Below are 12,314 nucleotides of genomic sequence, written 5' to 3'. Positions count from 1 at the left end.
GATAGGAAGAGCAGATATTAAGCATTGAAAGTAAAACAAGGAGGCACAGGTTCAAATTGGTGAAAGATAGTTTTGAACTTGGGTCTAGAATTGGTGATTAATAAAGTTAAATTCCAGGTGTCGTTATAGATGCAAACACCCAGGAGCTATTTAAGGGACAGTGATGGAGGGACTGTACCGTTTCTGAATGGATGATGAGATGAGTGGAATGCATTTATCTGATCAAATACAAGATGTAGCAGAATAAGTTTCTAAATGGCGGTCAGTGTATTGTTCTGAGTCAGTTTCAACTCATGTTTTTGTTAGGTGAGGCACAAGCTATATTTGTCACCATGGTAATGAGCACTTTATGCATGCGCAGTATCGTTGGCTGCATACATTGTAAGGTGGGAACAGAACCCAGACCGTCTGCACGGTAGCTTATGTGGGGTAAGAATAATGCAGTTTTGCAACTGATCATTCAGTTGCAGTTTTGCAGAATATCCTAAGAGGAATTGCTTTTCTCAAATGCAGTATTAAGTGAACCTGTGCTTCACTTGCCTCACCCAAGGAACCAACTCTGTCACGATTATCACATGAATTGGGTTATTATATGATTGGTCTATATTATTAGCTGGGATTTATCAGAGATAAAGATGGACCAATTCCAATATTAATTGAGAACTATACAAAAATCAAACGACAGAAACCTGCAGATGCTGAAATCTCAACAGAGGAAGAAATAGCAGGTCAGAGCATATATAACAAAATTTTCATGCCCTGCTGCCGCTGCAAGCAATGGTGGAGAATTTGACACTCAGCCAAATAGCCATTCACTGCACCAGGACCATAAAATCCTGCCGGTGTGAACGGCCGGAAAATTCCACCCGTCATCTTTGGTGTGTGTCATTCATCAGAACTGAAGATCAAAAGATATTTCGGTGAGGTTAGGAAAAGAGAATGGAAGTGTCTATCAGCCATACCATGCACAGGGAGTGAGTTAAATGACCAGTAAACTGCTTGGAGGAGAATAAAGATGTATACAGGACAAAAGAATGCACAAAACAGTGGAGATTGTCGGCATAGAAGAGGAGATTGTTTTTACTGAATATGGAAATCAATGAGTGAAGAACTGGAATCTTTTCAATAAATAAAACAATTCTATTTCCAACAGGTTAGGAGAAGTTACAGGCTTCAACTGCATCTCCAATAGGATAAAAAATCTTCACGCACAACTTATCGAAAAAGATGCCATGATAAAAGTGCTCCAGCAGCGTTCTCGAAAGGAACCAGGAAAAACTGAGCCCGGATCACTCAGGCCAGGCAGATCGATCTCCTCTATGTCTGGAAGCACTGGACTACATTCTCGCCAGGCGTCTCTGAGCAATTCTCAGATAGTCGAGGAAAAAAAGGAGGAAAAGGGTTGGAAGGGAAGTCTGGGTAAGCATTATACAAATAATAAAATACATTCATTGTGACTGAGAAAGGAAAATAGTCATACAAAGTCAATATTGCCACTGTTTATTTAGTTACTTAAAAGTTAAAGTTTATCTATTAGTCGTAAGTAGGCTTACATTAACACTGCAATGAAGTTACTGTGAAAATCACCTAGTCACCACACTCTGGCACCTGTTCGGGTACACTGAGAGAGAATTTAGCATGGCCTAACCAGCACATCTTTCAGACTGTGGGAGGAAACCAGAGCACTCACATGCGGACATGGGGAGAACGTGCAGACTCCGCACAGACAGTGACCCAAGCTGGGAATCAAACCTGGGTCCCTGGCACTGTGAGGCAGCAGTGCTAACTACAGTGCCATCACACTGTCCTTCACCAATATACTGTAGGAAAATAATACTTCAATACTATGCTGCTCATGTTCTTACATTCTTCATATTCTTAACTTGATGTCTCATGTTTCTCCCGATGCTAGTGATAGGCTGAATGTAGCTGTCTTTTGTGCTGCTGTTATATAACTGGGGAGGCCTAGTGCAGTGAACCTCTTATGGAGCCTGCAGGACAATCTTGCTGCTCTCGACCCCACAAAAATCATTCTAATACCTCTACCTTTTGGGTTTCTTTCTTTCTCCTGAACTATCTGCTCTTACTGAGCAAAACCTCCACAGTGAACACTCCGCCTAGTAAGCTGTTTAAAATAGCTTTGGGATCTTGTAACCACCCAGTGAATGAAGGGAGTGAAAATCTTTCCAAAAGGCTTTAAAAATATTCTGCCAAGAGATATTTTTTGAACTGCTTGTCTGAATGTAGCATTATAGTTTCATACACCCACTAATTAAAACCCAGTGACAGCACTGCACTATTATATCCCAACAAGACTTCTTGAATAACGCTGCTTCAGTAATAGTCTAAGTTGGAGAAACAGCCTGGTTCTCAAGTTTTCTTTCTAATTGTCATTTTACTTCCCTATATTTTTATGGTGCGGTCTCTGCTTCTTACAGCCGCCTTCAGAGAAGCAGTTGCTGGCGTTGGATGGCAGGAGCAGTTGTGCATTTTGTGCTACACAGTCCTCTATGTTGTTGTTGTGTATCTGCTGTGGCTTTTGTTAATGTATTTCTGAAACCTCTTGACTGGAAATAACTCTATTGAACCTTTTGTTAATTTTACCAGCCATTCAACATGTTCTTAGTAACAGACCAAAATGATGGCAAATGTTTCATTTCAAAATTAATTCAGGCACCCCTAAGAAACAAGTGAATTCAGTGCCAATTGTTTTTGTTTTGTTTTATTTTGTATATCAATTTATGTGCTGTTTGAGTTTTCAGTTTTCTGTCTAACTTTCCTGTAGTGAATCATATCAAGACAATTTCATTGATGCTAGGCACTCCTACACCTATTCACTAAATAGCACCAAGTGCTGGCAGCCTATTTGACCAATAGGTCTTCCATCGTTGAACCAAATTAGTGGACAATTAAGCCCACATTCCACAGTGTGTCCTTGGATCACTAGTCAGGAGTAACAAGTAGAATCAACTGTGCTCAGTTAATGTAATACAGACTAGGAATTGAACCTGTATTTATGTGGTCTAGATTGCTTACTACCACACAAAACTAGTCTTCCTCTAGATTGCTTATTATCACATAGGGTGGCACTGCTGCCTCACAGCACCAGGAACCTGGGTTCAATTCCAATCTCAGGTCACTGTCTGTGTGGAGTTTGCACATTCTCCCCATGTCTGCATGGGTTTCCTTTGGATGCTCTGGTTTCCTCCCACAGTCCAAAGATGTGTGGGTTAGGTTGATTGGCCATGCTAAACTAACCTAGTGTCAGAGGATTAGCAGAGTAAATATGTGGGGTCACAAGAATAGGGCCTGGATAGGATTGTGGTTGATGCAGACTTGATGGGCTGAATAGCCTCCTTATGCACTAAAGAGATTCTATGATGACACATCAGTCTCCTGGCATAGTTGCTTACTATCACACAACCCATTTGTATTTACCAATGTAGCAATATTTTATCAGCTGCAACAAAATTGATCTCTGACACTGAGTAAAACTCCATGGCAGGCAGCCCAATTTGGAGAAACATAAATCTAAAAATACCATGGAAATTCCCACAATGAAAAATGTGTTCTTTACAAATGCATTTGCAGTTTTTCTACAAGCAATAGAAAGAGAGCTTCCTTCCATCAAGTTTTGCAATATTGAAATCTTGTACGTTTATTGTGTTTTTATGTGTGATACACTTTCTTTGTAAATCTGCATAAAGCATATTGATTTTTTGATGCTGTCTACAGTGGTCCCATTTGCAATGATAGAAGCTGTATAAGGAAGATTTACTCACTAGTGTGCTACCCACTAAAAAGATTTGCACTTACTGAGAACGTATTTGGAAGCTGTTTTGTGAAAGTCACCATTTGGTGAGAGTAGCCACAGAGAAGTTTTAATCAAGTTAGGCGTTGCATTAAAGTACAGTACACTAACTATAATGTAGTTCATTTAGTATTTATATGTGAACTTCATCATTTTACCCTATGGTGTGTTTCTGTTGAGATTTAGTCTTAAGTGAATCTGTTACACAAACAAGTTTGCTGTATTTATGCGGGACCAGATTGAAATATGCAAACCTACAAAGCTTCTAAACACTAGACTCTTAATCTGCTTGCATTTCACAGGATTGCTTCAAATTAAAGACAGTCGGGAAGTTTTGCGCACCTCTCTTCAAACAACTGCACCTTCAATCCCAGTGGTTTCTACACACATTAAAACTGGCAGCAAGGATAATAGTACTCAGACAGATAAAAGTCCTGAACTGGTCCGTCCAAGTAGTGCTCCAATCCATGGAAGGAGAAGGCTCAGCACAACTCCCATCAGCAGCCCCATTGTGAGACCGAAATCCGCACGAGGCAGTGCTGAAAAAATAGGTAAATTGTTCTGCTCGTTGGAATGTTTAATGAAGTTGATTTGAGTTCCCTCCCTGAAATTTACAAAGCAGAATCTCCTGATAGTCATGCTTCTAAAAGAGCAATATCACTCAAACTGGTGAATATAGGGGGATTTAGTGTTGGAGACCATTTTAAGAATGATTCACTAGACCTAACAGAATAAACTTAACATTCATAACTGTCATTTGCTATATGATTAGTATTCAGAATCATGGAGCACTTCACTTTTAAAAATAATTGTCCATCCACCCCATTACTCCTGATTTAACCTTCCCTTCAAAGGTGGGTAGCAATAATGAACTGTCTGTAGAGACTTGGAAGCTAGATGCAACATGGCATAGATCCAGACCAGGCAAATCACAGATCTGTCCTTGCTGTGAGCCAAATTAGTTGGTCTTGGGTAGTGGTTGAAGCACTATAATTAGCCTCAGTATCTTGGACTGCTTTTGTTCAGGAAAACTTATGGAAAGTAAATAAGTGTAGGAATTAACTACCATCTTATGCCCGGAGTGAAACCTGATGGGGGGGGGAGTAATGATATTAAAAAGGCTTTGTGTATGCATGAAATAGCTGCATTTGCACCTATGTAAGCATGGAATGGACACGAGTATGCAACTGTTTATTAATGCAACAGTCAAAATAAAGCAGGGTGGACAATGACACTCTTCATGAACTCATGTCTGAGCTGTAGTCAGGTTGGTAGAGCTAGACATGGTAAAACTGAGCTTAAGAAAAGGTAATTCACTCAGGAGTCAATGGTTCCCTGCTAAAAATGTGCCTCTGTGATGTTGGATGAGGACTGTACTCAGCTAAGAAATTATCTTTGGTACAACTGGATAGCCATTTACACTCATCAACACACTTGAATGAATAATGGATGTGTGAGAAACACTTCTGAATAGGTAACGCTTGTGCTGTTAGACCCCACGTAGGTATTTATCGTTTTAAGGAGAAGATGGGAGAACAGAAAATTAAAGAGAGTAACAAAAGATGTCAGTTGCAATATTTTAATCATGATGATTTGTCATTAATTCTGTTGTTCTGTAAGTCATTCTTTAATTAATATGATTAATACGTTAAAATAGCTTAAAAACATGTTTGAGAACTTTTTTTGTCTGGAAATCTACTTTTTAAGATAGCAGTATCGATGCAATTATATGGTTAGATAATGCATGCAAAACAAGGAATAATAAAGATTTTCAGAACACCTTTTGTGAAGGCAGCAGCTCTTCAGACATGGGAAACTCCTAAGTTTCCTTTCCCAAAGAACTGGTACTTTCTAATGATATTTCCACCTCTTTAGCAGATGCTTCCATCATGCATATCAAATCACACGAGAGCAAAGGAAGAGGCAGCTATTCCTTCCAAAAACCTGACTTTGATGATGATGTGGTCGAAATTCTCATTTAAGAACAGGATCTTGCTGCTGCTTAGTCCGCGGATGATCAAAGCTTGCACTAAAGGCCGGAGAATCAAAGAGTTTGAATCTTCAGAAGTTGCGGAATTGTTTTAAAATAAGAAGACAAGCTGTTTGGGAGTAGATGAGAAATTTTGGGAAGAATTTTGTATCTAGATGTACGCTGAGTGGAACATGATGTAAATAAGTTAAGAATGTACAGAGCAAAGAGGAAGATGGACAGATGAGATAGGATATGGTGAGTGTTTTTGTTTTGAAATGTATCTGATGGACATGTAATCTTAAAGATTCAGGCTAAGAGCACAGCATTCTGACTACCATGTCTCATAAAAGTATATCTATGCACTTATCTTCTATTGATATAGAAGTGGATCAGTGTTCTTTTGGCTCTTTTGCACTTCTGCTGAAAACAATGACCATGTGTACACAGTACACAGTATAAAGTAGCACCTTTATTGCATTTCAATAGATGATTCAATTGTGTAACTATTGGGATATAAGGCAGTTGGATAGACACCATCCTGCCACTATTGCATAGTGTAATTCTGCTCTTTGTCTACTTTGGAGTTAACTCTAAGATGCTTCAAAAGGTTGACTCCTGCTTTCTGTGAATTCTAAACTCAGCAAATATATACTAATAAACACCAAATAGAGGAAAGGTCACTACTGAATGGATGATGTGGCGTTTTAAAAGTAGGCTTTCTGAGGTATGCTATAATAATCTAACACAAATGTCTGCAGTGTATTTTTGTTGCACGTAATACAATCAAAGGAAATTAATACAAAAGCAGAAATATAAAAATGCAGGTTACCAGAAATTAGAGCCACACCCAGCACATAAATAACTGTGTTATTGGATTTGTCCATCACTGTATAACTGACAATCACTCTGGTTTGCAGATTACAACAGTATTTACTCTGTGGTCTAATGAATGGTTAATCTCACTAATTCTGGTTAAGTAAACCATTATCAAAAGGGGTGAAAGATTAACTTATGTACAAACACTGGATTGTTTTAGGCATTAAATAGTTTTGTAATGTTCAGTTGAAATATTATTGACAAACAGTAAAAGTCAGGATTATATTTTCTACACATACCGCAGAGTAAAGTGACCAATATTGTCCCAGGGTCCAGTTACTCCCTGTTGGCACGAAAATAAATGGTCACACTTGCAGTAACCTTGGGCACAAGTGAATCATTTCTTCTCTAGGCATATTGGCAAGATTTAAGAGGCAGAGTTTCTGTTAAGATTCAGAGCTTGGTTCGATAGCAGATGTTCTGGTGATTTGCCAAGCATAGTCAGATGCTCTCTAGATCAAACTGCATCAGGTTGCAGTTTGTTATTCTCTGGATCTGTGAAGAACTTTATAACATATTCCCCAAAACCTGTGCTTATGTTGTGCATACTGATTATCCTTTGAGTGAAAAGCTGCCTCCTTTGGAACTCCCAGTTGCTCAGCTTGACGTAGGAATAACTGCCTGGTTTAACTGCATCTACTTAAACAGTGGTAGAATCTCAAAGTTAGACCTAAAAACAATTCAGCACGTCCTCAGTTTCCAGAAATAGCGGTTGTAGCAGAACTAATGCCCATTAGGTTTTGTGTTTAAAGTCATTATCTAGTTGAAAGTGGGATTATTGTATGTTAACCCAAAGATAAAAGATCTTGGCAGATTGGGATATTTGAATAACACTTTATTTGCAAAAACAGATTTTGAATAAATACATAGTGATAGAATTTTCCCAGGAATGTCTTGGATCTCATAACCAGGCAGAAAATTGGTAGAAACCTTGAAGAAATTATTTTCTCAGCCATCGATGCTGTTCTTCAGAGTTTCCATTGATTTTCTACTGAAGTAACGATGGGAGGGTGGAGGAGCTGCTATAGAAATTCCAAGTAATGGTTGATGACCAGTGGAAACATTAACTCCAACAAATTGCAGAGATCAGAGAGAGCTTTAAAATGGAGCTGAATAGTTATAATAGATTAGCAGTATTACTGAAACCCAGTTAACCTTCAATCTCCTTGTGTTAGTTATTTGGTCTCAATGCAGCATGCAATTGGAAAGCAATTATTACTTTAAATAATGGCTAAACATTCTGTTAGTCTTAAAATGATAATAGATGTTTCTGGGTGATTGAGATTTATTCATGATACCTGTGTGTAAGGAACAATTAAAGATCAACCTGTACATTTGCCGTTCATTCAGAAAACTACAAGGATGACAGTAAATGGGACATTGTGATGCAGTGCAGGTACTTTGAAGTTAGTTCTAAGACATGTTGTTAGGACAGTGCAGAGGAAATGGTATTTCTGATCATGCTATACTTCAGGGGTGGCCAATCCATTGCTTTCAGATAAAGCGCTATTTAGCAGATAAATTGAGGTGGTTGTGCAAGCGGGAAGATTAATCTGAAATGTTCTGAAGAATGGGACAGAGCTCTAGCTAGGCAGGCAGAGCTGCAACATCCATCACCTAACTCTAACCTGACTGATGCAGACTGATTTCTGTGATTCTGCAATGGAGAGGACACAGCCCCAGTAGCTGCTCCTCCCACATGAAGCCTGCAGAGCTTCCTGTACTGGATCATCTGCCTGATGCTGCCTTGGCTGCAGGAGTTTCTGTCACTGCACTGGGTGAGAGCAGGGCCAAAGATGGCAGGAAATGGACAATGGAAGCTGAGAATCGGGGCCTTGGATTTGGGCCCTGACACTGCTTCTCTCCAATCCAATTCTCCTGCATCTGGGCAAGGTGGAGAAATTTTCCAAGTTTTAATCCATGTAGGGGGAGGAAGGGATGATTGAGTAAATGGAGATGGAAGGCACATAATTGTGTGCGATAGTGAATGTTTACCATGTTTGTGGATCTCAAATGTCTGGAGATCATAGTATTCTAAGGTTCAGAATGTTTGACCACCCCTGCTTTACATGATGGGGGAAGAAAGGATAACAAGGAATACAAATAGAAAACTGTTTAATTCCCACTGTTAATGTGTCTTCAAACATTTTTTTGAACAATGTGGGCTCTAGGACATACAGGTTCATGTATTTTAAGAAATCAAGAACAGTATCCATTTTCAATCAGTGAATACTGATGTATCTTTTATTGAGCTGGATCTTCCAAAAAGGTCATGGTCATTGGATATAATGCTCTGTTATTTGACTGGCTTGCAGTTTAGGGGACTACATGATGATTTTTATTTCATTGTATAAAAGCAATCATTTTATGGTTCCTTCAGGCACTCCCAAATTGGTATGGTCCATGATTGACATTGGTATGTATGATCATTGTGTATGTGAAAAGGCATAGGTTGGAATTGATCAAGTTTCCCCTCCTCCCCATGGCATTTTCCACAGCCGAGGCGCTCGCCATCAGCCACTAGTAGGATCATCTGGGCTGGTGGGGGGGGGTGGTTTGCCACATGGGGAGACTGTTCAGTAAAAGTTGACAGCTGCTTGCTAGCTCAGCTGGGGTTGCTTGCAATTGGTCTCCCTGTAGCCCATGGAGTCCCTTCCCTGACTCCTGATAGCAAAGTTAACTGGGCATGTAATGGAGCAAAGCTTCTGGAAATGAGCAAGGTGAAGTAGCCCCTGGCTTTCTGGTCAGTGGACAGGGCCAATGTCATGGCTGTTAAATTTAGTTGTAAAATTTAATCTGGATAATTGAGTGAAACCTTTTGACCAAATAAAACTTTGGCATGTAAGCCTCAACAACTTTCATACCATTTCACTAATACATAGTAACTGTTTTAAATGTTTTTTTAAACATTTACTAAAATTCCCACTGAGGGAAAGTGCAACATTTTTCAGAAAGCTGATTTTGGCCATTGTATTATCCACTTGCTGATGTTTACTTTGAGTGTTTGCTGAGTTCATTCCAGACAGCACTTTTGTTTTATTTTTGGCTGACTTGTGTAAAAATGTTTGTATTAATTGGTATGGCTGTGAACAAACCTATTGTCACAGAGGAGAAAGGCAATGGCTGGCCAGTGCTGTACAGGTAGCTGATTATATCAAGGGCATGATTTTGTACAGTTGTCAATTGGGGAAAAGGACTTGATGTCACAAAGCTATTTGTCAACCAAAGTGTTTTTTTTTGTCTTTCTTGCTTTATTTTTGAACATTTTGCTTATTGTACATAATAAAAACTTAAGAAAATATACAATACGTTGTATTATAAGTTATTTCATGCTGGAAAGATTACAGTCTCCATACGAGTTGGTTTCATTATTACTTCATTCACTGAGAAATATGTTGGTAAAGTTTCAACCTTTTCTTCTAAAATCTCATTTTGAAAGGATTAGTTTCTATTATTCCTTGTAATATTTCAACTAATTGACAGGAGTGGTTAAAGGATGTATTTTGGACTGAAGGAAGGTTTGTAGTGGAGTCTTCCAGGATTCGGTGTTGATACTTTGCTCTTCCTCAGATATATTAATGACCTTGGTGTACATGGTACAATTCAAAATTTGTAAATGATATAATACATGGAAGCATTGTGAACTGGGTGAAGTATGGTGTAAAACTCCCATCAGGACCTAGAAGTGGTAGATGAAATTTAGCGCAGAGTGCGTGGAGTGACTGACTTTGAGGGGAAGAAGGCAATATAAAATAAAGAATACAAGGAGCAGAGGGTCCTGAGGGTATATCTGTATGAACCACTGAAGGTGGCAGGCTTAGGAGAGAGTGCAGAAAAATTTCATGAGAATGGTCTCAGGATGAGGAACTTCAGTTGCGTAGATTGGTGAAGTTGGAACTATTTTTCTTGGGAAAGAGAAGGTTGAGAGGAGATTTGATAAAGGTATTCAAAATCTTGAGAGGACTGGAATGGAGTAGGGAAGAATTATTCCCACTAACAGAAGAATTGAGACCAAGAGGGCACAGAATTAAGGTAACTGGCAAAGGAAGTAAGAGTGATGTAAAAAAACTTTTCTATGCTGTGAGTAATTAGGATCATGCCCTTAGAGCATGGGTAGAGACTGGTTCAGTTGAAGCATTCAAGAGGAAATTGGATTGTTATCTGTAAAGGAAGAATATGTGGAGGGATGGGTAGAAGGCACTAGGTAAATTGCTCCTCTGGAGAGCTGGCACAGACACAAAGGGCTGAATAGCATGCTTTAAGCTCTAACAACTCTGTAATTTAAATTCCTAAAGATTGGATACCCAAGCTTTAATTTATCCCAATAATTTTCATTTCTAGGCATACGGTTACTGAACCGTGGACTAGGTTCCTTCTGTTGGCTCAATTGGTTTTTAACTTTCTCAACAAATCCATTATCAAAACTCACTTCCTCCTAGATTGCTCTGAAATTAATTGAGGCAGTGGGTTTCCTACTCTGCTGAGCACTTTGGTAAAATAGATTTAGAAGAGCTGTAATATTGATGGGATCTGAGTCAGCCACTACTCCATTTTTGTATTGACCTTTTTTGTGAACACCAAATGGCCGCCATTCTACTGACCATGTCAAAATCACTTTCCATTTTCATCACAACTTCTGTAGATAAATGAATTTGACCAGCATCATTGGTGGCAAATGAAGTTCAGTGCGAACAAGTGTGAGGTGATGGCGAGACGATAAAATTCTTAGAGGTGCAGAAGAAGACAAACGTGGGTGCACGTGTGCATAGATCACTGAAGCTGTCAGGACAAGTGGAAAGAGCAGTTAATAAAGCATATTGTATTTTGGGTTTTATTAATAGGGCATAGAGTACAAGAGCAAGAAGATTATGTTGAATTTGTACAAGATGGAATATTGTTACAGTTCTGGGCAAAACATGATGGTAAGAACATGAATGCATTGGGAAGAGTGCAGGAGAGGTTTACAGGAAAGGTTCCAGATGTAAGAAACTTCAGTTATGAGGATAGATTGGAGAGCAGAATGCTAAGTGGACATTTGATAAGAGATGCTCAACATTATGAGGGGGCTGGACAGAGTGGATAGGGAGAAACTGTCCCTAATTGCAAAAGTATCAAGAACAAGAGGACACAAATTTAAATTGATTTGCAAATGTGACAAGAGAAAAAACCTTCATGAGTGGTTCAGGTTAGAGGTGTGGCAAAGGCAGATTCAATCGAGGCATTCAAGAGAGTGTTAGATGATTACTTGAATAGAAACAATGTGCAATGGTATGGGGAAAGATAAGAGAATGGCACTAAGCCATGATGTTTGTTTGGAGAGCCAGTATAGACATGATACACCAAATATCTGCCTTCTGCACTATAACAATTCTCTGATTCTTGATCATTGTTTTTATTGAGAAATGAAATTTGTCTCATCATTATACTTCCCATTATGCTAGCATTGCTTTCCTAACATGTACTGCTAATCGGCTGATCTTTGACCTGAAACGTTAACTGTTCGTCCCTCTTCACAGATGCTGCCAGATCTGCTAAGTATTTCCAGCATTTTCAGTTCTATTATTGCTAATCTTCTGCCTTTCCTTGATGCATCAAGTGGTAAAAGTGCATTGATAATGCACTTCAATACAAGTGCCTGATGATGGGAGCTGTTGT

At 39.1% G+C, this 12,314-nt stretch overlaps 1 protein-coding gene across 8 annotated transcripts in view; it reads left to right on the top strand.

The window, feature by feature from the left end:
• The window catches only part of amotl1 (angiomotin like 1), a 127,718-nt gene extending 118,159 nt beyond the window's left edge, over positions 1 to 9,559 (top strand). For 7 of the 8 annotated variants that reach the window (XM_080196984.1, XM_080196978.1, XM_080196981.1 and 4 more), the window contains 3 exons: positions 1,154 to 1,419; positions 4,114 to 4,362; positions 5,687 to 9,559. In XM_080196984.1, the coding sequence (XP_080053110.1) occupies positions 1,154 to 1,419; positions 4,114 to 4,362; positions 5,687 to 5,793 (622 nt within the window). In that variant the 3' untranslated portion in view covers positions 5,794 to 9,559. The remainder of the gene's footprint in view (positions 1 to 1,153; positions 1,420 to 4,113; positions 4,363 to 5,686) is intronic. The other variant, XM_080196983.1, reaches the window with a different exon arrangement.
• Positions 9,560 to 12,314: the final 2,755 nt, after the last annotated feature.

Source organism: Carcharhinus amblyrhynchos, chromosome 10 (genome assembly GCF_965287045.1).
Source record: "Carcharhinus amblyrhynchos chromosome 10, sCarAmb.v2.hapA, whole genome shotgun sequence".
In the NCBI taxonomy this organism is placed as follows: Eukaryota; Metazoa; Chordata; class Chondrichthyes; order Carcharhiniformes; family Carcharhinidae; genus Carcharhinus; species Carcharhinus amblyrhynchos.
The sequence above is the reverse complement of the archived record's forward strand: the minus strand, read 5'-3'. Positions and strand labels throughout refer to the sequence as shown.